Here is a 27,402-nt window from a genome sequence, read left to right as displayed (position 1 = left end):
CGGCTTTTCAAGTCGTATTTGCATAAATACTAAAACTGATAAGAAATATTATCAAAATGTATAAAGGTGTAGTATAGTAGACCGTTTCCGGTGACCTACAATCGGCAATCGGGTGGGACTTGTGGCACAAATTAAAGACACGTTGACACATTGGCCCCGTGTCATATTAGGGAGACAGCATCAAGACCGGGAGCCGCAGCAGAAATGGCTGAAAACGGCAAGCGGCGCAAGTATGCCTCTCGATAAGAGAGGCATACTTGCATTTTTGTTCCGTTTGCCGTGGAGACCCTGAAGGCTATGAAGTCTTTGTGCTAAAAAAATTACGAGACATTTCACCGCGATTATATCTTTACCTGGTGACAGAAGGCTGGCTCATTTTTTGCTCAACGGATCAGCCTAGCTGTCCAGCGCCGAAATGCAGCCAGTATATTTTTGGCGCCATTCCACACGGGCATGATTTGTATAGTAAATAAATAAGGCTAGCTTAAGTTTTGTTGTATTAAATCCGAAAATCATTAACTTCAAATCCTATATGTACATACTTTCTGATAACATAGATAACATGACGGGACCCTCTCAGATCGTGAGTCCTGCTCGCACTTGACCGTCTTGTTTAAAAATATAAATGCACCTTGTCCGATATCTGGTTCCAAAGATTAATAACTTGTTACATTATGTTTCCGTAACTCGAACCTCGACAAAGGGAACGAATTGGTTGCTGGGCCGAACTTTTGTAGAACAAGGTACAATGTACAATGTAGGTACTTATTTGTTCTATTGTAACTATATTTGTATAGGTACTTTTTCTTAGTTAACTATGTGCTACAAAATTCTAAAATGTAAAAATCATATTTTGTTATTTTAGCATTTAAACTACCGTGAGTGATTTCCATTCTAAATAATATCTGTCCCGGCTTTACTCACGTGTGTAGTCGACGTTAGCCCGACTAGTTTCTAACCCATACGGGGCACGTGCGTTCCGCAGTCAAAACCGCGGCGCGTGCGCGAACGGACTCCCTTGAAAAAGGACCCCGTATGGGTTCGAAACTAGTCGGGCTAACGTCGACTACACACGTGAGTAAAGCCGGGACAGATATTATATTTTGTTATGTTTAAGCATTAACACAGTTCTCGCGCCTTAGGAATTGGGTGTAAACCTATGTCGGTTCAACGTCAGGACGTCTCAGTCGCATCCGATATCCGGGATCCTGAGACGCCTTAGACTTGACGCAGACGGTACCGCTGGGTTTTTAGCGGGTATGCTGATGGCTGTAAAAATTGCCAGTGAGTCCCACATACCTGCCCTTGTGCGGGATGCGTAATTGCATTTTTACCAGAGGCGGAAAATAGCTTATAATATACGATCAGTTGATATCGCAGTCAAGCAACCGTTAGATATGTATACCCAATGATTTCTATGTATACCTACTATCATAGAAGTCATTGGGTATATCTAATAGGTAGCAAAAAATATCGCCAGTGAAATATAAAAATAACTTATCATGATCTTTTGTTTTTTATAACTAAAAAGTTTATTAAACCAGTTTTAAATGTACAAAAACTTTATACCTCAATATTCACACAAAAAATTCCAACTTTCGACTCCGCTGGTCACGCTTTTATTGAAAGATACGCATAACTAATTATGTGTTTATGATGCGGTTAAATCTTGTCCAAGGGTTAAATAATTGATTACTTTGTCAACTTCCGTTACTCGAGAGAAAAATAAACTTTTGCTATGCTCTATCGAAGACGACCGACGATAATCGGTGAGAGCTTGAAGATTTTCATCGATCGTTAAGGCTGGATGCCCATTGGTTAATGTCGCCTACGGTGCTTTTTTTGCAAGATGTAGCGCAGCATCTTAGCTATGCTGTTGCTTTCATAGGAGACGCTTGGGTATCTACATTCTACATAGCTGCTTTTGAGAAGCTTGGGGATATGTAGATGCTATTTCATTGGTGATAGAAGCCAATCAAACGTTATACAAGAACTAACAGAACTATAGTTAATTATCATTATCTCCCATCGCCGGCCCATTACTAAACACAGGACTCCTCTCAGAACGATAAGGGTTTAGACTTTAGTCCACCACGCCAGCCAAGTACGTACTGGCAGCCTACTACTTACTTACATATTATAGTTACTTACATTATAGTTAGTTACAAAAAGTTTTAATGCTATTGAACCCAGATTCAAGATGGCAGAATGTCACGAACGAAACCTAATTATCTACTTATTGTAAAATACGTTCTTAAAAGTATTTTTCTTCGATGTTATCGCAATTTATCGAACATAAACTACCCACATTTTTATCACGTCCACATTTCGACTCGCAGCTGGGACGGATATCTTATTTTTTGCCCGAACAGCGCAGACATCGATTTGCAATTTGCAACAAACCGACCTTTAATGCGACTACCTGCTGCGGTTTTATTGCCTGAATGCATTCCCAATAATATACCCGATGTTTGTTGTGTTATTAAAAATTATACCTAGTACTTAATCTGTCTGTATTAAGTTGTCAACTTACGTTTAGAGATGTTTCAAAAAGATTACGTTATTATAAGCCAAATCACAAGATTCCTTTTTGATTGGACTGGTTTCACTTTAAGTTCCAATGACACACGTCGAGCGTCTTCAGTTTCTGAATTATGCATTGTATATTTTTTTTTCTTCGAGATTTTCATTTTTATTGCTGCCGTGTGTTCCTCAGTTCAGTGGCACTTCCTTCTTGCCTATGATCCAGCCTATCATGCAGAGAAAATGGTTTATACGTTTTGCATTGAAACGGCTCTTTGCCTAAACTGTATCTAAATGGGTATCTTACAACAGGTTATTTATTCCGTTTCATTTTACACTGTATCAATCAGATAAAATCTTGAGGTAGCCATGTGCAAACCTGTCCATCAAAAAAAAAGCAAACAAAGTCCTCTACACCTGCTAACAAAAAATACAGTCCACGAAAGTTTTTCGCAACTGCTTATAGAGTAAAAAAAAAATCGGCCAAGAGCGAGTCAGGCTCGCGCAACGAGGGTTCCGTACTACAGTCGTATTTTTTCGACATTTTGCACGATAATTCAAAAACTATGATGCATAAAAATAAATAAAAATCTATTTTAGAATGCACAGGTGAAGACCTTTCATATGATACCCCACTTGATATAGCAATCTTACTTTGAATGTCGAAAATAGCAATATTTGTTCGAAACACATTTTAATGTTTTTCTTGTGATGTAACCACAAATTCATAATTTTCAGATTTTTCCCCGAATGTCAGCTATAAGACCTACCTACCTGCCAAATTTCATGATTATAGGTCAACGGGAAGTACCCTGTAGGTTTCTTGACAGACCGACAGACAGACAGACAACAAAGTGTTCCTATAAGGGTTCCGTTATTCCTTTTGAGGTACGGAACCCTAAAAATGGGGATTCCGGCATCAATCATTGTAAGCATCGCTACAAAAGGCTATCATAATTATAGAGCAGTGAAGGTTAAGGGCAGGTGTCAAAGAATGTTAAATATTACAGCTTTTGTAAGCACAGGTACCTAGTTGGTTGGGAAACGGGTTTGATTTATCACCTGCCGTATAATTTGCACCTTGAAATCAGAAGTGTCACTAAGCAGTTAACATAATATTATTGAGTTACATAAGTAGGTTTATATTAAGAGTCGTTAAAGATTTTGATTGCTCTTCACGTGTTAATTTATTATGAATAATTATATACCTACTTTAGTTAACCAAGTGTACTAAATTCTATGTTTATCAATTTGGATATTGTATCGTTAATTAAATATAATTAATAAGCTAAAGGATACTAATCTAAAAGTGAACATCTTAAAAATTTAAACTAAAACTAAAACCTTAAAAAATATAATATTATAACTAAAATATATTATTAAAAGGAGTCAGGGTTAGGCAAGGTTCCGAAGATACTGGCAGCATTCCCCCTTTGAATAGCTAGGCTAATTCTTTGTCCGAGGTAGCTGCCAGCTCTAATTATCTCTAATATCGTTAATTAAATACGTGACTATTATGGTAGGTACTAGTTAGGTAAGTATATTAATACACGAATATTATAAATGCGAAAGTGTTACGATCTATCATTGTTAGGATTTCTTCTTTGATGTTTTAGTCATATAAAAAATCAAAGAAGACAAAGACTTCCCACGTGATTTCAAAAACCTAAAACCACGTGGACGAAGCCGTGCCACATCATCTAGTAGGTATGGATACATACTATGTACAATAGCTTATGAAATGAGATAGATGGTTTTGAAGGATTGGCGTTCTTTTCAAAAAGCGTTTAGGGTGGTTTAGGTAACTGCAAAAAAGTAGTTTATGATTATCGCCACTACTATTAATCAAACTAAAAACCTTGGTCCTTCATAAATATTTAATATCATTCTTTATTCAAAAACTGATGTTTTTGAAAATTCCCACTTTTTGGCGATAACTCGCTTTTTAGAGATAGGGCGGCAAAGAAGGAAATTAGTCATTTCAAATTGGATAATAACTGAATTATTTTTAGGTAGTATCTAACTAAATTCTCATAGCTTCATTGTACACTTCCATAATATGACAATATCCACCGGACATGGGATATCGTTATCACTGCGACCGCAGTATCATTCGCGTGAACATCAGTGCCACAAGGAAAATTTTAATTGTGCCCTCCGGAATTTATGCCTTGGAATTAATTAATTAATTAATTAGAGGTATTAAGGACGAAAACATTATATTGTAAGGTATAATTACTTACGTACTCAAAATTAAAATATGGCAGAGTAATTTCGAGAAGTTATACATTTTATTGTTTTCAACCACTGTATTAGAACACTGTATTAGAGTTAGTAGTTAAATGCAAAATCTCGAGTTTCTAGATCCAACTGTTTTAAAGTTTTAGGACGTACCTAACCTACGTTGATAGTCAGTAAGTCAGTTTCCCCACACATTCATGATAAATGAGGGAAACATATTTTAATGTAGATTCAAGACAATATAAAACTACAAACATGGTCGTCATAGAACAACATAGTTCAAATTTTATTATCCCTAAAGGCGATTAAACCTTGTACGGCTCTACAAATAAGCTCGTGCCGGGCTGTCGACTTCCTAGGAACCTGTTTTATGGTGATAAACAGGTGGCCACTGGCTACGTAATTAGTAATTACCCGATTACAGATACAACGTAAAAAATAAATACTTAATTAACGAATACGTACAGGAAATGACTTAAATGTACCTATAGTATCGCGTTCATGACCATTGTCCAATAAGGGATGATCGGCACAATTTGTGGTTTTTGTACAACGCACTATGGCGAATTGTGGGTACTCCATAATATTTAAAAAAAAAAATAGTTAAACAACGGTTAAAACTTACCTACTTTTAATTCTGTGTAAGATAGTTTCGAACCCGTTCGGAGTTTATACATACTATACATATAACCTGTAAGCTTTGGTAGCCTAGGTTAGGACGTCAGCCTTCTAATCGGAGGTCGGGGTTCGATCCCGAACACGCACCTCTTACTTTTCGGAGTTATGTGCGTTTTAATTAATTAAATATCACTTTTTTTAACGGTGAAGGAAAACATCGTGAGGAAACCTACATGTCTGAGAGTTCTCCATAATGTTCTCAAAGGTAATCCGCACATGGCCAGCGTGGTGGATTATGATGAAAGAGACGTCTATAAGATGAAACAAATCGTGCGAAATGTTCGCAACATCCATGTGTGACGAATCAAGATAATTACATGATGGCCGAATTATGACCAATAAAAATCGGTCAAGTGCGAGTCGGGCTCGCACCCGTAGGGTTCCGTACCATCGTACAAGAAATAGCACTTTTTAATTTTCATGGTTGCCATTTTGAAATATTTCTTATTTGTTGTTAAATAGCGGACATAGAAATACATATTCTGTGAAAATCTACCTAATACGGTTCACATACAGCCCGCTGACAGACAGACGGACAAACGGACAGCGGAGCCTTAGTAATAGGATCCCGTTGGCACCCTTCGGGTACGGAACCCTAAAAAAGGTTAACACGTGGTGGGGGTGTTGACCCGGGCCTCCAGCACGTGTTGATGTTTGTGTCAAGTGGCCGTTTTGGTGTTATGATGGCCCAAATCTGGAGGCTCGTAAAGATAGGGCACGTAAATGTTATGCGGCAGTCGGGACGCGATCTTTGCCAGTTTTTTCTAACAAGATATTTTTTTCTCAACCTAAATGTCTACTCTCTCTACAGTACGCGGCAGAAAATAAGTACCTCGACCTTTAGAATGAGATTTCGGCTTTGTAAAGCGTTGTCTCTGTCACTCATACCTATGTGACGTTTTGTCGGTCTCGTGTACTCTCCTCTAACTGCAACTGTAGTCCTCTATAAAAAGGTTTGTTATTTTTGAGGTAAGAACCTTCAATAAACGCCTCTTTCCGTTGTGTTGCGATTATGTATCACTGTATCTCTAATGTTACTACGATTTGACATTTCCAGCGACTATTAAATAGCAATTTATATAGAAACACAGATTCTGAGAATAATATGATCTTAATTTAATGATTCGAATATGAGTATAATGACCTTTTTAGGGTTCCGTACCTCAAGAGGAAAAACGGAACTCTTATAGGATCACTTTGTTGTCTGTCTGTCTGTCTGTCTGTCTGTCCGTTTGTCTGTCAAGAAACCTAGAGGGTACTTCCCGTTGACCTAGAATCATGAAATTTGGAAGGTAGGTAGATCTTATAGCTGATATTTGGGGAAAAATCTGAAAACCGTGAATTTAGGGTTAGATCATACAAAAAAAATTAAATTGTGGTCATGAACTAATAATTGATATTTTCAACTTTCGAAGTGAGATAACTATATCAAGTGGGGTATCGTGTGAAAGGTCTTCACTTGTACATTCTAAAACAGATTTTTATTTATTTTTATGCATCATAGTTTTTGAATTATCGTGCAAAATGTCGAAAAAATACGACTGTAGCACGGAACCCTCATTTATTTTTTACCTTAGAATCTAAAATTTAATTTAATTTAATTTTATTTAATTTTATTTTATATTTGAACTCTGTAATAATATGGGTACAATTTGCCTGAAATAAATAACATTATTATCATTATTATTATTATTATTATTGCGCGAGCCTGACTCGCACTTGGCCGGTTTTTTTTAAACAGATGTACCTACTTAGTACAGTTAGTAAAACTAGTTATAAAGCATGTCCACACACAAGTAACTACACTTCTGACGTGACCATATAAATCTTATTAACTATACGTGACCAAGCAAGTTTATGGGTTATCATTGAAGACATCAGACTCGGTAATATATTATATTTATTAAAAATCATTGAAAGATAACAGCGTAGACTTCAAGGAAATGCAGGTAAAATTATGGCACTAGAATTTTACCTACATTTTTGTGCAGAACTATTGTGCCAATATTTAAGTATGTAATTTGATATACGATTTAGTAAAATAGCGTCTTTTTCATAATATAGTTACCTACTTACTTTACTTGTTTCCAAAAGGCTTTGAATGTATGAAAATATGACGTAAGTTTTTTTTCACAATCCTTTTCTTTAAAATTGGAAATGTATTAAAAAAAATTAATTTCAACAGTCTTAATTAAGAGCTTTCGTACAGTATAGTATATCCAAAAGTAGGTTAAAACACTTGAATCCATTTTACCATATGCGTACAGAATTATAAAAAAAATCGAAATATTCAGAGAGGTAGACTCCACACTTATAGCTCGACGCATCATATCCTGTAACCTCTAGTATGTGCCGTTATAGTTTCTAAATTGAAATTCGATGTCGAGTTCCTTCGTACATTTTCGCTTACACCCACGAAATAGGTTAAGTTGTTAAAAAATTCAAACCCCTATTTTACCTTCTTAGGGGTTGAATTTTCAAAAATTCTTAGCGGATGTCTACGTCATGATTATCAATCTCCATGTCAAATTTCAGCCCGGTCCGTCCAGTAGTTTGAGCTGTGCGTTCATAGGTCAGGTCAGTCAGCTTTTCCTTTTATATATACATAGACTAGCTTGTGTCCGCGACTTCGTCCGCGTGGTCTAAACAAATTTGAAACCCCTATTTTACACCCTTAGGGTTGATCTTTAATAATGAGATTTTAACATAATTAATATGAGCTTAATAAAATATGTCATATGCTAATTGCAAAAATATTAACTACAAAACTTCTTTATAGACACTTCAAAACTGACAGACTTTCATACAAACTTCAAACCCCTACCCCTTTTACCCCTTTAGGGGTTGAATTTTGAAAAATCCTCTCTTAGCGGATGCCTACGTCATAATAGTTATCTGCATGCCGAATTTCAGCGCGATCCGTTTAGTAGTTTGCGCTGTGCGTTGATAGTCAGTCAGTCAGTCAGTCACCTTTTCCTTTTATATATATAGATAGAAGAAGATAAATCGAATTCGATGTCGAGTTCCTTCATACATCTTCACTTACAACCACGAAAAATAGATATCAATGTTACTAGCTAGCTACGACTGGCGTATTATTGTCACCATATTCGCTAATCTTTGAAACGAGAAGCTTTTTACTGACTGAGTGCTTCTATACACTTCACGTTATAATATCGAAATGGTACACGAAAACCATTAAAGTTATCGAACTGTGCGTGCCCGTACTAGAAGTATTGATGTTAGACTCTGCAGCCTGCAGGTATCTACGCCTAGATATGGTGCGGAGTGCTCGTTAGCTTGATGAAAATCCCGTGCGAACTGTGTCGAGTGTTTGTGTGCGTCTGAGTTCTGTGTGTGTGTGTGAGTGTGTGTTGATGCTCTTTTGTTTTGCCCTTTGTTGACAGGGATTGAGTTGTATGTGACCATTAGATACCTCTTGATTAGTGATTGTGATTAAAGGTCCTGGAGTTTTTTTTTCCATCCTGGTGAATTCAGTTTGTACTAATCATTTACAGCAGTGAAACCGCTGGTTCTCCAGTCATATGACCTTTCTGGCGTTTTACGGCCGAAATTAATAACAAATTATAATATGTACCTAATCTGTCGATATGTTACACGGCAACCTTGTTATTTTCAGAACAAATACGTGTAGGTAGACGTAGCCCTATTACTGTTAAAGCGAGATAGCTAAATCATAAATGCATTTAAGCTCTTATTAGAACGTGACAAAATGATTACTTTTTGTCTTATTTATGTATTTATTTATTATGTTATGTTTTGTTGACAAGTGTAATGTAAGCCCAGAGCTTCTCAAACATTTTCTTTTTACTTAATTCATTAATTCTAGTCTAGTAAGTAACAAATCTATGGAGAAGTATAAATAGATAATGAAATCTCTAGCTAGGTACGCCGTACGAGTATATTCAAAAACCAAAGAGAGATATATCCAGCTCTACCAGTATCCACACGATATAACATTATCATATTATGGATGTTGTTGGATATATAATTATTAAGTGGAAAGGTTTGTCGCGTTCTGTCTTAGACCATCACTCATTAGCACTTTACATTGCTGGTACTGGCGAACAGTAGATTTAAGTGAATTATCGCGTGTCAGTTTGTTGTACTGCTTCGCTTGCTGTCCTAAATTCCGTTTGTTTATATTTACTTTTGTTGTATCGTGTCAGGAGATTGTTTACTTTGCGTCCGCTTCGAGCAAACTATATTCTGGAGAGTTTATTAATCATATTCTAAGCTTTGTTTGGAACATACAGTCGTGCGGAAGACGAATCCCAGAACCACACGAACCTTTGGTTGAAATAGGTAGAGCTGAACGTAAAGTTGATGGATTGCTAATTAGGTCAGAGGTGAACGAACGGAAGCTTCGTTCAATTTCAAAATTTGCTTATTGCGTCTAATGTTTTTGTTGAAAAATAAATTCTGCGGTTAGATTTATTCAATTTACAGTGGAATTATTTGCAGGTCTGCAGTGTAGTAGCTAAAGGAATGTTTCTTAAGAAACGGGTTTGGGTCAATTTCTGGATTAATTCTGAAGGACATCCTTCCTAAGTAATTCTTTAAATAAACTACTTAAAAAAAAAATTTCAACTTATTATACAGTAAAAATTTGTACCTACTAAATAAATGTACTACAGATATCTTAGCTTTAAAGTTGAAATTGCCTCTATGGTTGCCAACATTTGTAAAGACTAATGACATGGCACAGACTAATAATAAGAGTGATTTTAGGGTCTAAAATAGCGCTTTAATAAACTAGGAACTTTGTGACTAGTAAAAAACGGTATTTTTATATTCTACTCTATATAATAGTCAAAACAAAGACCCACAAAAGCCAAACACCATATCGTTGTTAGAACAGGTGAAGTTGAACATTCACTTAATGGGTCATAAGGTGAACGAACACGCACAATGCAGGCTCCATTCAGTTTCCAAAATAGGCCCTTGCGTCGAGTGTTTTTGGCAGAACATTATAAGTATACGTGCTTCTTTCTACCTATTGTTCTTTGATGGGACGCTGTGTTTACAATATAGCCACTAGGCACGTTACTTTTAATATACATGTTTAGATTAAGGTTGAAACAACAGACTGAGTGAGCAAAGAGCGATAGTCAAAGAGCCCCATATTTTAAAGACCTTTTCTAGGAACATACGAACAAATTAAAAGTTCATTTATTAATTACTCTTTTAATTACGTCATGTTGTTGACAAGAAATACGAAATTAAAGAAACATTTTTAAAACGAAATTAAAGTTTTTTGTTGTCGACATTAAAATTTTAAGCGTTTTTACGGCACAGTAGTTTTACGACGCGAAAATTGCGAATTCAACCACATCATGCGATTTCAATTAAATCTTTTAGTGCTTAATTGCTTACACACAATTATTTAATATCAATTAAGTAGGTATAACATAAAAGCAAGAGTTTTTATACTTTTTATAACACTTTACTTTCTTTTTTAAAATTAATAAGTAAATTGCAATACTCATTACATGAGACCGATATATATGTATCTGTAATAATACCTTTTACGATATATATTATAGTTAATTATATTTACATATGTAACTGCCAGAAAAATATAACTTCTAATTTTACCATGTAAGATCATTCTTTGTTTGAACCAAAGCACAATAATCTCATATTATCACTGCATATTATAAATGCGAAAGTGTGTCTACTTACTTTGTCCCGGTTTATCCGTATAACCGATTTTGACGTTTGGTACAGCGCTGATACTTTGTATGACTGGAGACGGACACAGGCTACTTTTTATTCTGGAAATGCAAAAAAATCCCAGTTCCCGCGGGAATTTTTAAAGACCTTAAATTCAAGAAAACCACGGGCATCGTCTAGTATTATTACAGTTTTATTGTGAGACACAAAAAAAGTCAAAAATCTCTAGAATGTGTATCTAGTTAAGTTAGACTATTTAAGTAATTTAGTTAGTATAATCTCAGTAATAAATACAAAGTTGTTAAAAGTGAAGTAAGTACTAACGAAGAAAAATTAATGAAATTTAACATTTTAATAACTATGCAGACAAGATATGAATAGGTAATAGGACACTTAACAAGTGAGCGTACACTCGCTGCAACGTTAACACGGATTGATTGCCACAGTGTCTTAATTAGACCCGGCCCTTGCGGTCGTATGCAGTGGCTGTTAAGAAGTAGATTATTACGGAGATTACCTCTAGAAGATCCGATTACCCTCCACAGGCTTGAGATTACAGTCATACACGTCATATTATAGAGAAGAAAATATCGTTTCATTGAGGCTCTTTGCGCTTTCTTCCATAAAATAAATGTTACCTACATTATTTTTCTGTTTCGGTGCGGTGCCGTGCAATAACCAAAGGGATATGGGTGTAGGTAAAAACTGCCATACCCCTTCCAGGTTACCCCGCTTCCATCTTATATTGTATCATCACTTACCACCAGGTGAGATTGCGGTCAAGGGCTTAACTTGTATCTGAATAAAAAAGTTTAATTTCTTGGTTGCTGGTTTATCTCTAGCTGCAACTCTCACAGCTTTGTACAACTTTACTAAATACATTGTAAGTTGTGATTTGTTCGTTGCAGGCAGTTGCGTTTCTAAACGAGAATCTACAACAATAGAAAGTGCGAACAGAGAACAAGGATTCAAGCGCTGCTCGCGAATGTACGGCTTTCCAGATGAAAACGCCTGAAACGAAACCGTTTCAGCTGTAAAATCAACAATGTAATGTAGTAAGACGCGACTCGGTGACAACTACAATAGGTACCTACCTATGCCACAACATGGCCACAACTATCAAAATTAAATACAATTTCGCTACGCTTTAATATAGTACCTCTACCTACTAGACATGTGTCCGCTATAGCTTAACTTAACTGAAAACCGCTGCCGTGCCTATAGCGTACCGTAGCGTTATTGTCGTAGCTAACAACGGTTATCAGCTAACATCTATGACGAACCACCTGACAACGCAACGCTGCCAACTGGCAACTGACAATGCATTGTTTGGTTTTTTGGTAACTAGAAACGCAATAATTATGCCTTCTCTTTCTTTTTTTCTCTGAAAGCTGAGAAGGAGCGGTTATTGGCTACCGGCTTAGTAACTAAGAACTTGATAAACCAAAGCCGACCTTATCTCTATTAAGCTAAGGCTTAACTGTACAAGTACTTGTCCATCACACTTTGATCTATCAATTTTAATACAGTTAGCCTTAGAGTAATAGAGATAAGGTCCTCTTTGGTTTATCAATCTTCGTGAAATGTTTTGTGTTAACTGGATTGTGTCAAACTATTCGTGCAGGCGTCCACTATTGTTTGACCTATGTCAATGATCATTATAATTAAACTTTGCTGCTATGAACTTAAGGTTGTGATTACTTCACGATATTCATGAAAGTAAAATTGGTTTTATTTTAGTGAATATGCGCGCGCTAGCTATACAGACGGTATTGATACGGCAGCTAGCTTAGTTACTACTACGGAAACCGCTGCGCGTTGCGCATATTAAATTAGTTGAAACACAACTCTGATACCGATATTCGGCAACGGTTATCAATATTGGTATTGAAACTAAATAACTGTTGATTAACCGTTGCCAGAAATGGCCAATAACGCCCATCTTTACTACCTACCTACCTACTACCGTTTAACTAATGTCGAGTGTTTTCGTAGCTGTGTCGAATCTATACAAGGGCGTCAGTTAAAATGACGAACTGCACAGTAACTAGGATACCCTATCCTTAGGATACTATACTTCTACTATCAGAAGCGGGTGTAAAATAAGTTGTTGATCAACAATATATGATGGGTATCCACGTGAATTTAAGATTTTTTAAATCCCTTGGGAACTCCTAGATTTTGATTAGATACTAAAATACATGTGGACCGACAAAAGGTAATCGACAGATTGTCATACACTATAGACACTTCCGCGTTTGTAATATTAGTATGGATTACTGACGAAACGTGTAAAAATTACCAATCTAATAATAATCAGTTTGCTTGCTAACTATTATAAATGAGTTAGATTATCTAGATAAATGGTAAACGGAAGGAAACTATAATATCATGCATTGGAGACAAAAACAATTTAATAAGCATCATTCCAAGGCTTCCCAGGTGCAGCACACATGCACACGTGGCTACACATCCTTTTTTACGTCATTGTTATTCATATCGAATCGCTTACATTAAAAGTAACCGTTTTTATACTATTTAATAGCTCAGTAAGAGAGAATTTATCTAAGTAGGTACTGGATAGGTTTTTATCATGTTACTTGAAAAAAAAAACCATTATTTATAGATTCCAGTCATGTAACGACGAATGTTATTATTGGAAACTTGATAATAGTTTCGGCAGAGACCCTCCGTAGTCCGAACTCAACAGATACAGTCCCTGCGCGACACAAAAGTAAAGAACCGGTCAAGTGCGAGTCGGAATCGCACACGAAAGGTTCCGCACTATCGTACAAGAAATCTCAAACCAGTATAACAAAACTTTGCTAGTAAATGATTGACAGCGCCATTTTGATATGATTTAGTAAACTAATTATTTGGCGGTCGGGAACACAAATCTTTTTATAATTTTTTTGTGGTGTAATGTAACCACAAATTCATGCTTTCAACTCGTTCATCTGTAGGTACTAAACTAAGATTTTAGCTTTGGTAAATTCAAACCAAAAAATAAGGTCCGAATCTGAACATACGGTTTCTTTTTTTTTTTTTTTGGATACGTAGTGGATACGTTATTAAACCCAATCACTCTTATCTATTCTTCTTTTGAGTTTTATAATAAATCTGGAATGTTTTTTATCGTACAGGTTAAGCAAATTAAGGCAAAGTTTACGTAGCTAAGAAAACGTGAATTGCATTTGCATAGCGTGGCGTCACGCGATGTCCGCTTTCCTGCAGATAGAATTACTATTTATTGGTCACACCTAACTGACCAACCTAATGTACCAGATTAAAGTGTCAGTCTTCGGAAGTATTGCATAAATTGCGGTGGCTATGGCATAATGTACCTACTTCCCATCAAAAAAATCGAAACAACTCACAACACCTTTTATTTTGGAAGTGTTTCCATTTTTTTTATGCGAAGTAGATATATTTAGGCCGTGACAGGTCTAGTCGTTAAGACGTCCGCCTCCTATTTGGAAGATCGGGGGTTCGCTCCTGGGCACGTACCTATTACTTTTCGTTATGTGCATTTTAAGCAATTAAATATCACTTTCTTTAAGGATGAAGGAAAACATCGTGAGCAAACCGGCATGCCTGATAAATCTCCATAATGTTCTCATGAAAGGTGTTTTGAAGTTTGCCAAACCGCATTTGGTCCGCCTGGCGGATTTTGAGAGATCAGTTTTCAGTAGCTAGCTGGCGATAATATGATCATGATGGTGATGGTGGTGGCATAATATGCATGTAAATCAGTCATACGATTGAACTTTTGTACCTACTGTGATATTGTCTTTTCGGCTTTGCCAGGGGGACTATATCTGCATGGTTGAAAACTGCTCCTAAATAACAATTGCATACATGGTGGCTAAATAGAAATAAGAAAATATTTTTGATTTTTCTTCAAATCAAATACCAGTAGGTACTTAGGTACTGCAAGAATATGGAATATTACCCTTCCAGCTTTCATTTTTCCAGCCAATAACAATGTTGTGACCTTCAAAAGATTCACTATGAATATGCATTTTCTATCCAGGCGTGCTCCACCTTAGGCTCCATCATCAGCTACTATTTGATGTGATTGCATTCAAGCGCATGCCTATAATAATAGTTTAAAAATCTCGACCAGACCACAGTAATTATAAACTAATATATCAGAGTATCGATGTTGTTAAGTGGTTGTGAGTAATTATGAAAGTATTTAGTTTAACAGATAAGTTGAGCTAATTGGATCGGACGTGCATACCTACAATACAAAACATACAATATATATACATACAAACGTTCGCGTGTCTGCTCGAGTCATGCACCACCCAACACGCGATGGGGTTGACTGATCCCTAACCACATTGCGAATTACCTACTTCATGTAAGTACATCCATAGATTCAGTATTTACACTTAGACGGGACGCGCACTGCAGTGCGGCGAGTTGCGGTGCGTTTTAAAATCCGTAAATTTGAATTAAAATCAAGTCAAATCCGGTGCGGAATTAATTCCGCAGTGCGCACGCTATAATTCTATAGTTCACAGATTTTCGGGGAAAAAACGTACGGCGTGGTGCGCGCTAGCTCTTAGGATACAAAATTATCTGGCTGGACCTAGTCAATGGGGTGTACTAAAATTATGAAGTAGATGGACATTAGGGCAGATTCACTTGTATAGAATCTCTAAATTAAACTAAATTAACATGTCTAAATCTAGTGCTATCCTTTTCCGCAAGCAATATTATGAAAGGGATAGCAATAGATTTAGACGTGCCATTTTAGTTTAGTTTAGAGATTGTGTACAACGGAATTAGCCACATTGTACGTGTACATTATTAGGTAGTAGTGACAGTGTTAATATAGTCCTATCGAAAATAGCCGTCAGCTGCCGCTCGTCGCATATTAAATGCAAATAAACAAACACTCCGTCTACACTCAACACTATACACAGTACAGATTATAAACTCCTTGTCACTGGATTTAGTTCAGATACCTACTCGAATGGTTGAGAATATAGTTGAATGTAAACAGTTCTAAGTATCAGGCATATATTTGACGCAATAAAAATCTTGGAAATCCGAGGTGAATTATCTATTTGTTTAGAAAATTCTGGGATTTCAACGAGTTCAAATATTTCACCCTAATATTTCGGCGTTTGAACTTTAATTTATCGTGAGAGGGTGTCGCTACCTAGATTATTAGTTCGTTGGTTGCTTAGTTTGTCCTTCATTCACCCCGCAACGGAGCAACAGATTTGTTAAAGACCTGAAGAGTGACATAGGGTACTTTTTATCCCGGAAAATCAACGAGTACCCACAAGATAGTTAAAAACTTAGGTAGGCACATCTAGTGTTGAAATAAAGACTCAAAAAGAAAGAATCTCGGAGACGAACATATACCTAGACTCTAGAGGCAATCTCTATGAACCAAATTTCGTCAGTAAACGGATTAGCCATGAAAGGACAGACAGACAGAAACACTTGCATTAACAATATTATACAATTTGCTATGTAGCACAAAGATTCAGCCAAGTTAAAATAATGCTTAAGATACTTCATATTTATTGATGTAGAAATCACAATAAGCAATACTATTCGAAAATGATAAAACTTTCGATGTCAAAATAGTAATTTTATACGATTTACGAGCAACTGTCATAAAAAAGTAAAAGCTAGAAATTACTAGAGAGTGACAATAACACTATTAAGTAAGTTCTTACTTATAATGAAATAAGTAATTATTTATTATTTTAAGTGTAGTGTAGTAGTTTATTTTAAGTTTAGTTCTTTTTTATGTTTGTATGTTCATATATAAACGAAACTAAAAACTATAATAGCTGTATTCTTTTTTATTAGGTATCGGTCTCGATCTATTAAAGATGTAAATACTTTTTGTGGTGTACAATAAATAATAATTCTAGCATTAATTTATTTATTGCGCAGCGGATCAGCCTAGCTGTCCAGCGCGGAAATGCAGCCAGTATTCTTGGCACCATTCCACGCGGTCATGATTTATATAGTAATTAGATAAGGCTAGCTTTAAGTTTTATTGTATTAAAAAAAAAAAAAACATAACTAATAAAAAAAAAAAAATTTATTTACTATATTATGATTTTGGATTATTCTTGATGCGGATCAATAGCTTTGCAATTAACTCTTCAACTTTCTTCTCTTCAGAAAATATGACGGTAGGTATGATAATTAGATTTTTTAGTATCACATGGCTCATCACATAGCTATCGTGATATATTTTATATTTGGCAGGTAGGTATAAGAAGACGCAGCGTCCAAAATGAAGTAACGAAATCCATGCAATTAAAAAACAAAGAATCTCCGCCAGCCTGAAAAAATTTCCGGTCTGTCGTCGTCGTCCTTAATTTTTTTTTAAATTACTTAATTAAAAATCGCAAACCTAATTAAAGCGGGCATCCAGGTAACACGTATTTACAAACTAGGTAAGTATTTATACCGAACTGAATTTTTTAATGAAACGTAGTTATGTGTATTTTGAGACTCGGAGGCAGGCGGGCAACAAAGGAGCGTCGAGCTGGTGAAAATTTCGCCAATTTAATTATAAATTGGCTGTGTCGGGGCGTCGCTCGTCGTCGGCGCCCGTATAACGTAAACTGAGCAGATGTCAGCGGAGAGCTTTATTTTGCTGTTTTTATCTTACTTAAACTGTATGCTTTACCAAAGAGTATAGGTATATAGGTACAAATACTGCTTACTACTAGATGCAGCGTCCCATCGAAGTTATGCTCAAAAAGTTTATGAGACACCTGGCAGTAAGAAACGTACCTATGCTAATTTTGTCAATAAGCAATAATAAAATAATTTAAAAAAAAAGCGCTTTAAAGTTTCATAATAATTATTCGGGTAGAAATAGAGAGAGAGTTTGCATTTGAATGTATCTATTCAAAAGGTAATTTCCTCGCGCAAATTATCAAATTAAAAACGCCTTGTAGGAAAAATACTTCAAGTACACAAAAGACATTGAGATTTCCACAAAAGCAAATAAGTTTAATTTGATTTTAAAGGCACTTTTAAATTACATTTTTTTTAAATGTGCTGATAGCCTGGTTAGCTACACGTATATTTACGGCTCAAAGGCAATACGAACGAGCGCAGAGGTGGAATGGAAACTTAATTTGCATTTTGCAACTTAATTCTAAATTGGCACGGCAAACATCAAGTAGCGTGGAGCTGGTGGAAAACTTAAACTTCTTTTACGAGTAGGTCCTAGGCACAGACAGCACAGTTGAAAACTCGGATGGTTATCATACGAGAGCAAAGTTTACTAGGTACGCATACAACGACCGTATAACTCCGTACCCACCTATCTCTACTTCACAGATTAATTAAGTAGACCTGCTTAAAGAGCCGATAAACTGGAGCATTCTATATTAGGTATAAATATTCCTTTGAATGTAATTTAACATAGAATATATTGTTAAATTCCTCTGAAATCCACATATTATATGTCACATTACTGGTTAGGGAAGGAGCGTGAGCATTTTGCTATACTACTGAAACATTATCATGATCAACCTATCGCCAGCCCACTACTGAGTACGGGTCCGCCACGTTGACCCAGTGTGAATTGGCAGACATTACACACCTTTGAGAACATTATGGATAACTCTCAGGTATGCAGGTTTACTCACGATGTTTTCCTTCACCTGTTGAGCAAGTGGTATTTAATTGCTTAAAACGCACATATCTCAGAAAAGTTAATCATTTGAAGAGCATTCTAGCCAACGAATGAAAAATTTCTTGCCGCGCCGAGCAATTTTCATTGTCCTGCCACGGCTGGCCTGCATCTTTCGGAAGAATAGATTTTTGATGAGCTAGACTTGCTGGTTGCATAGTAGAGGAAGCCTGATCAGTATTTTACTAGAATTTTGAACATATCCACAGATAGAGACAGATATTCTTCAACCCTCTTTCTAAAAGTACAATTAGGTACTTAATTATATTATACAGGATGTAACCAGAACGCTAGCAAAAACTTAGCGTTATTGTTATAGTACCTAAACACAATCCAATACCAATAACCATTTGCGTCATTTTGTAGTTTTAGTGATTTAGTATTTTTCAAGCCCGCAATGTATAGCGTGCAAAACTCGGGTCAATGCCCCGCCTTCGACACGGCATTGACTCCCAGTGACCAGTACGTAACGTTCGTTGACCTCTGGCGTCAGTCAGATACTTTTGCAATATATCGTAAACTTTTACAAAATTATAGGATTTTTTATTTTTTCGCGTTTTTTTTGTGGTATCATATCAGTAATCATCAGTACTATCACCTGTCTTCATTTTAGCCAGCGTTCTGGTTACACCCAATTCATAAAACTTTGAGGAAATAAGGAACTAAGTAGTAGTATATATAGGTATGTACATAATAACTCAATGCCATAAAAACGAAAGCTATGCGACGCACCCAATCTCCACGCTCAAAGTAACCAACGGAAATTACTCGTTGCACACTTTTTAATCACTTACTTCCCTGATTAAAGCTTAATGAGTCAGTACATGGACTATGAATACGAAAATGTAAAGCTGATAAAGATCTTTCCCTTTACCATGACAGTATGATTAAGTATTGTACATTGGTCCTGCATTGCTAGCTCGTAAAGAGGAGCAGCTTTTACAAAACAATGACCTTCAACTGATTTGCTTAAAGTCCTCGGACTGATCGCAAATCACACTGTAAAAAAACCGGCCAAGTGCGAGTCAGGCTCGCGCAATCAGGGTTCCGTACTACAGTCGTATTTTTTCGACATTTTGCACGATAATTCAAAAACTATGATGCATTTAAAAATAAATAAAAATCTGTTTTAGAATGTACAGGTGAAGACCTTTCATATTATGATACCCCACTTGATATAGTCACTTACTTCGAAAGTTGAAAATACTAATTATTAGTTCATGACCACAATTTAAATTTTTTTGTGTGATCTAACCCTAAATTCACGGTTTTCAGATTTTTCCCCAAATGTCAGCTATAAGATCTACCTACCTGCCAAATTTCATGATTCTAGGTCAACGGGAAGTACCCTGTAGGTTTCTTGACAGACAGACAGACAACAAAGTGATCCTATAAGGGTTCCGTTTTTCCTTTTGAGGTACGGAACCCTAAAAAAGTATCACACTCGCAATTGCTGCGATTGGAATTTGAGGTGTTTGCTGCAAATGTGTATTTAAACCAATAATTGCCAATAAGCAGAGAGTATCAGCCAATCAGAGGCGATTGTGATCGTCACACAGATAGCTTTTACTAGTATGTTGGATGCGCAGCATTTGCAACATAGCTTTTTTAATTATGCATCGTTGACTCATGACTGTAATATCTGATGTCAAATAACTTGGAAACTGACTAACCTGGAAGCGGAATAAAGAGAGTAAAAGAGAGAGTAGCTAGATAAGGAATGCTAAGGACTGGGTGGCACTCTGTAGGGAAAACCTATGTTGAACAGTGAACTTCCACGGGCTGATGATGATGAAAGGAAAATGTACCCAAAATTTTAAAACGTTTGAAAATAATATGACAGTTCAAAAACCTCAGTTACAAAAATAAACCATGATATCAGCATACGGTAGTCGGTTATTTTCCGGTGCACCCGAAAGGAACTGTGATGTCCTCGTCTAAATTATAATATTTTTGCTTAATAACTGTGTAACGCATTTTTAATGGACTCGCGATTCGCTCTCTTGCATTCTAAAGGCGTGTCCAAACATAGCGCTGCGAGTGCGCGGCAGCAACACGCGGCAATCGCGAGACACAGCTCTGATGCGCGACTAGTGTAGACATCCCAGAAATGTGTGCGCGGCAATACTGCGCGGCATGTCCTAGACACGCTGTGCTCTCAGTTTGCATTCGATCCAAAATGAAAGCGGCCGCGTGTGTTGTAGCTCTACTTATTATTCGAAAATTACGCAGAAGGAAGAGACTGAAAAAAACAAGGCAATGCTGGATACGACCACTTTTCCAACAGAGGGTAAAGAATTTGAAAGTGATTAATTATGAAATCCACTATCGAACAACACAGTTTTTAAGATTGACCTTGGAAGAATTTGAACATATACATACACTGGTGGAACCATTTATTAAAAAAACTGATACACACTGGCGTGTAGCAATAACGACGAAAGAGAGACTCGCAATAACTTTGCGATATTTGGCCACAGGAGACTCATATACTAGTCTACAATATATATTTCACGTGTCAAAGCAAACAATCTCAAAAATAGTCCCAGAGGTGTGCGATGCCCTAGTGAAAGCTCTGAAGGATGTGATAAAGGTAAAAAAGAACAACTTTATTACTTACATTATTTTTATTAAGTTTTTAATCAATCATAAATATGTGCATGTTTAATGTGCAGACAATAAAAATGAAACAATCACTATTTAATTATAAACTATTCTCAGTATTCAAATCGTTAATCAATTGTGTAAGTCCGGATCCCATACTAGAGTCACTAGAGGATGCCGTATTGGAGATATCGGTATAACGTGTAGTAAAATAACCTGGTCTTCTTTCATCGTTTTCTTGAATTGTAGACTGATTGAGTTGGTTTATACATGCCATATCAGCGTCAAATATTATAGTATTTATGGAATGTTTTACTCTTGCTAAGGTTATGGGATCGTATTTTCTCAACTCTGCCGCTACGTGCATGCCAAAAGCAACGTATAAATCGTTGCTGTTATCGCTTTGTTTTCGCATTTCTTCCAATGCATCTTCTAACATTTTATTCTCGGCATCATACTCCGGATCTTCGTGTGTTCTCTTTGTTGGCTTCCTTTTAGTTGGAATCGTAGATGCAGTATTCATGTTAGTCGTATTTAGTTCTGAAGTGCCTTGTTCTGTAGCGCTTTGTTCTGTAGCGCCTTGTTCTGTAGCGCCTTGTTCTGTAGCTCCTTGTTCTGTATTATGTGACTGCGACGATGAGCCACAATCCTGTAATCAAAACAACGATTTTTAGTTGTGTTTGTAGAATATAGGTATAGTCTTTGGGATTTAAGAAGTGTCTCCGTTTCAGCTAGGACTAAAATGCTTTCGTATGATGTCCGACTGTTTTCAATTATATCTGTCGTAGAATGTCGTAGTTAGATTTCCACGCGATTCTTTGAGGTTACCCACCCCCACCCGTGTTAAGATAAATTTCGCATTTTTTTAATGTGAACTTTATATTTTTCAGTTACCAGTATCGGAACAAGATTGGAAGATAGTCTCTAAAGAATTCGAGGAAAAATGGAATTTCCCACATGTCATCGGTGCTTTGGACGGAAAACATATAACTATTCAGGCTCCTTTTAGAAGCGGCACCGAGTATTACAATTATAAAAAACATTTTAGTATTGTACTTTTAGCATTAGTAGACTCAAATTACAATTTTATGTACGTTAACGTTGGAAGTCAAGGTCGAATATCAGATGGAGGCGTTTTTAAACATTGTGAATTGTACCGAAAGTTAGAAAATAATCAACTTAATGTACCAGCACCAGAAATTTTAAATATACCCTACACAACAAAAGTACCCTATGTCATATTAGGAGATCAAGCTTTTGCTTTAACTAAATATATGTTGACACCTTTTGCAGGAATTCATTCAAAAGGGTCTAAAGAACGGATTTTTAACTACAGACTATCGAGAGCACGTAGAGTAGTTGAAAATGCTTTTGGTATTTTGGCGTCTAAATTTAGAGTACTGAGAAATGCAATTATGTTAAACCCAACATCAGCTAAAAAGGTAGTTCTAGCTGCTGTTCACTTGCATAATTTTCTTCGAAACAGCTCTTCAATAACAACCTCTAATAACTCAATGAATGAATCAGTTACTTTAACACCGAACGAATGTATAGGTGGCACTCCAACCGATATTCGTAATTTTTTGGCAGAACATTTTATGGCAAACGGGTCGATTATTTGGCAAGATAGATATTAAATAATTACGTTATGAGAAACTAGATGACGCCCGCGACTTCGTCCGCGTGAATTTATTTTTTAAAATCCCTCGGGAACTCTTTGATTTTCCGGGATAAAAAGTAGCCTATGTCACTCTCCAGGTCCTCAGCTATACCTATGCAAAAAATCACGTCGATCCGTAACTCTGTTGCGGCGTGATTGAAGGACAAACCAACAAACACACTTTCGCATTTATAATATTAGTATGGTTATACATGAATGTATGTATGAAATTAGCGTACTTACCACTGTGTCAATAGGATTACCCCTATCATGCAAAAAGTGGAAAGATTCGTAGGCAAACCATTTAGACTTGTAGGCCTTGTTTCTATCTGTAACAATAAAAGTGTCAATTCTGTTATATCCATCTGCTTGTGAGAAATACTTTCCTAAACATGTGTGTATAAACTCACGACCATCAGTCTAGTTTACCAGCTGATCAGACCGTTAAACATATTTTACAACGGTCACATATTTTAACCAAAATATTTCGATGATGATTATACGTATTTCGAAAATTATTCAATCTACGTAATTGCATTAATTCATTGATTTATTAAAAACATTCATTCAATGATTTTGCGCTCTAAGAAATGTCAAACTCAATCGGTTTGCCATATTTATTTATATTTTGGGTCGTGCATGAAAAAACGTACTATACTTAGTTGAGCATTACAAACGTGCGAACTGCGTACGAACCATATTACTATCATTATGTGAGCGAGCGCAATGCATGCGCCTGACCGCTCTCACCTAGGCTCCGACAGGCACGCACACTTACACAATTATACATGTACACGACGTAACCACAAATAAAGCTCACTCGGTTACGTAAATTCCAAGAACTACATATACCACAGTATACATTTAACTTAGATACCTATATGTAAGTAGAATAGAATCTTTTGTTACAAGTACTTCATTTTGTTATTGTTTGCTGTAGGAGTACTTATTGTCATTTCATCAATATCATTAAATAAAAGATTAAACTTACCCGAACCAGTAATGTTACTCGTTTTTTCTCTGTTTCTTTCACTTCTGTATGAGCTTAAAAGACTTTTCATTTTGGTTTTTAGAAATGCTTTCGGTTGCTCGAAATTTTTTGCGATTTCATCCCACATGTCTTCTCTTAAATTATTGTTATGATATTCTTTGCGCCTGGTGTCCCATAATGCATTAAATGAACCATATATTTCAATAAGTCGAATTGCCGTTTCGTTATCCATCGTTTACGTCCACACACCTTCACTGACGAACGAACACTACGCGCGCGGCAACCTCGTTCGCGCGTATAAGATAAATGGTTAGAGTTGCTATTTATTTCTTGAAATTGCTACTAAACTCTTTAGATTTTGCTTAAGAATTAATTCTAAACCATTGACATTTTATTTGTAAACAGAGGCACGTCAAAATGATAGACAAAATACTACAGACGTAACAGATAATATATAGCAGCTAATCCAAAGGTCTTACATGGTGAAATTGATTTTATTATATTTTAGAAGTAAAGTAATTGTAGATTTAAATAGAGTATAATGTGGAATTTTGAAGTGTATAAATTTAAAACTAAAGTTTAATCTCTATTGTCGACTCTATTGAATTTGAGTTTTATATGGTATCATTATACTTATGGAAAGGGTAGCCAAAGGGCTATAAATGGCTCTGCTTTGACGGTAGACATCATTAATTTTCCTATTTTTAATAAGAAGCTGTGACATACCTACAGGTACGAATATTGTTGATTTTATATTTCTATTGTTATACTATGTATGTTGTTTAATGTGTAATTTGTTATTCAACTGGTATTCCTTTGTAATAGTTTATGCTTATACCCGATGTGGGTTGGATATGTTATGGTAATACCATAGTTGTATCTATTTTTCAATAATTGTGGATAGACACCGCCGAGTTTTTTCTTGCCAGTTCTTTCTCTCGGTAGATATGCTTTTTCGAACTGGCGGTAGATTTTTCTTAAAGGAAATAATAAATTATTTAATGATAAAGCAATAAGTAATGGTAAAGATAAACTTTGATATGGAGGGATTTTTCCCTGAATAAAACAGTTTATTTCCTTATACAATCTTTTATTTTGTTTTCTACCTTCAACCACGCCCTAGCTTATTGATAACGAATTAAGGTTTAGGCTCTCAGTAGGTGATTCCTGACTCTATTGTCTCTATACTTCTGAGGCTAATCTAGCATCAGAAGTGGGATACGATATGGCTGAATTGTGCCTTTTCTAATACAGTTGTACAAGTTTCAGAAATACCGGCCAATTCGGATGGCTTTGTGAAAAGCCATCAAAGATGTTACAACAGGCGTTGTGATGACTGACGTCCACGAGAGGTACCACAATGGACATTGGATATCCTTAATCTGGATACCCTAAATCGGTATGGAAGCTTATTTTGTTCAAAGTGTTGTGAAAGTGAAAAAAAAAGTGTTTTTGTGAGACTATTTTTTCAGGCAGGTAGGCCTTAAAAAGTTTTATTGCGTAATCATGGACCTATTAATACTCTGCGTAATGTAGTAACACAAACTAATTGTATTATAGAAAAGATGTGGGTACTAAATAAATAAAATTTTTGCGGGTAATTTTGTATTCAGTATAGGTATTCTGTTTCAATGACTCAGATTAATGTTTGAAGGTGTTTAATCGCATGATGTCTCGGCTAATAACACAAATCGGTATTACGAAAATTAATGTTGAAAATTTGCAGGTAGTTAGCTGGTATGAAATTTTTATTAAGTAAATGATCATACGATTACAATAGGTTAGACTTGACACAGGTTATGTCTTTTTTTTTTGTATACGGTTCATTAGTAACATTATCTAATCGCACCTAGGTTTGTAGTTTGAAAATGATAAAATGTGGTTAAATGTCGGACTGACCGAGCGGTGAAAAACTAAAGCAAGTTTGTCAGTAAATATTTACTGATGATTAATTTGTGTTCTATTTTAATTTACGTCTGACGTCTAGCCGTATATTCGTAATTTATATGATAGTGATGTTGACATTGAATCATTGAATATTGTTTTACGAGTGATGAGTCATCTTACTTTTTTTTAGTTATGTTCTTGAGGCATTTCCTATGTAAGTACTTCGAGAACGAAGTACTTTTCAGGTTGGCCGAATAGATGTATATAATTTATTTATGTGTTACATAATGACAGAGAGAAAAGAAGGAAAAAAAGAACCAAAAAAAAAAAGAAAAAAAAAATTTTTTTTTGTTGTAATTTTGTTTCAAATTAAGAACAATACAGAAATACATATTGCATCATTCGTTAAATATTGATGATTCATTGATCAGAAACGCGATTAGCGTGGCCATTTTTGTAAATTTGCTATTGACTTTGCATCGGAGTTCTCACTCGCGAAACGTAGAGATGAAAGATTTGTGATACCTACCTACAATAATTAAGAAATTTTGTTGGAGTTTATTTTTGTAGTTTTTATATAAGGATAGGTTAGGCTGCTGATGTCTTATCCTGTTGCTATGCCGCTAAGTCTAGTAGCTACTGATTGTTTGATGTCATTGTTTTTTTATATATACCCACCGTTATGTAATGTGATGTAATGGAGCTGCCAATCCACACTTGGCCAGCGTGGTGGACTATGGTTAAACCTGAAACTTAAATTTAGAATATTGGAATTTAGAGATTATTGACTACCCACTTGTGTTTAATATTTTTTAATGCCGTATTTTGTTGTTTTGTTTGAATAATACTTTTGATTTTTTGACGTTTTTGATGTTTGAAGTGTTTAACTATTTTTGATATTGATTACTTCTTTGACGATCTTTTTAATGTAAATTATTTTTGTGGTATTTTTTGACATTTTAGTTTTTGATACCTACCTTTATGTTTTTATTTACGATCTTTTGGATTTTTATATTTTATTGTGGAAAAATGTTTTGGTATTTATTTAAAAAGGAAGGTTGTTGGCACATCATTGGATGTGGGAAGCAACAAATGTTTTTGTATAGTCCAAGGACTGATTGCAGATAGACAAAAAGAGATTGAATAGAAAATATTTTTGAAAGTAAATAACGATAATTAGATAAGTTTACTCTTTGATTATTTTTACTTCTTCTAACATAGTAGTTAGTTTTGTTTTGATATATCTTACATATAATTACTTTTTATATACCTACCCTTTGTTTTTGACTTTGGTACTTTAGGAGTAAGAGTCGATGGTATTTTATTATTTTTGCAAAATTATTAACTTGAAATTGAAAAAAAGTTCTTATGATTTAACTTATTTTGAAATATTAATATTTTTGTAACTTTTCATTTTGATGGTTCTTTTTT

General features: G+C 35.6%; 2 protein-coding genes and 1 long non-coding RNA gene across 3 annotated transcripts in view; 2 read left to right on the top strand and 1 right to left on the bottom strand.

Moving 5' to 3' along the window:
• Myo81F (Myosin 81F) overlaps window positions 1-27,402 on the top strand; it is a 102,356-nt gene that overhangs the window by 7,190 nt on the left and 67,764 nt on the right. The window lies entirely within an intron of this gene.
• Window positions 21,116-24,114, bottom strand: LOC138403524 (uncharacterized). Its single transcript, XM_069504431.1, has 3 exons — window positions 24,085-24,114; window positions 23,337-23,422; window positions 21,116-22,082 (listed from the first exon to the last, which is right to left on the bottom strand). The coding sequence occupies exon 3, from the start codon at window positions 21,954-21,956 to the stop codon at window positions 21,534-21,536; it is 423 nt and encodes a 140-aa protein (XP_069360532.1). The 5' UTR covers window positions 21,957-22,082; window positions 23,337-23,422; window positions 24,085-24,114; the 3' UTR covers window positions 21,116-21,533.
• On the top strand, window positions 21,299-24,089 carry LOC117990390 (uncharacterized). The gene is made up of 2 exons (XR_011237780.1): window positions 21,299-21,422; window positions 22,324-24,089. It is a non-coding gene; the product is annotated as an uncharacterized lncRNA (long non-coding RNA).

Source organism: Maniola hyperantus, chromosome 18, assembly GCF_902806685.2.
Source record: "Maniola hyperantus chromosome 18, iAphHyp1.2, whole genome shotgun sequence".
In the NCBI taxonomy this organism is placed as follows: Eukaryota; Metazoa; Arthropoda; class Insecta; order Lepidoptera; family Nymphalidae; genus Maniola; species Maniola hyperantus.
The sequence above is the reverse complement of the archived record's forward strand: the minus strand, read 5'-3'. Positions and strand labels throughout refer to the sequence as shown.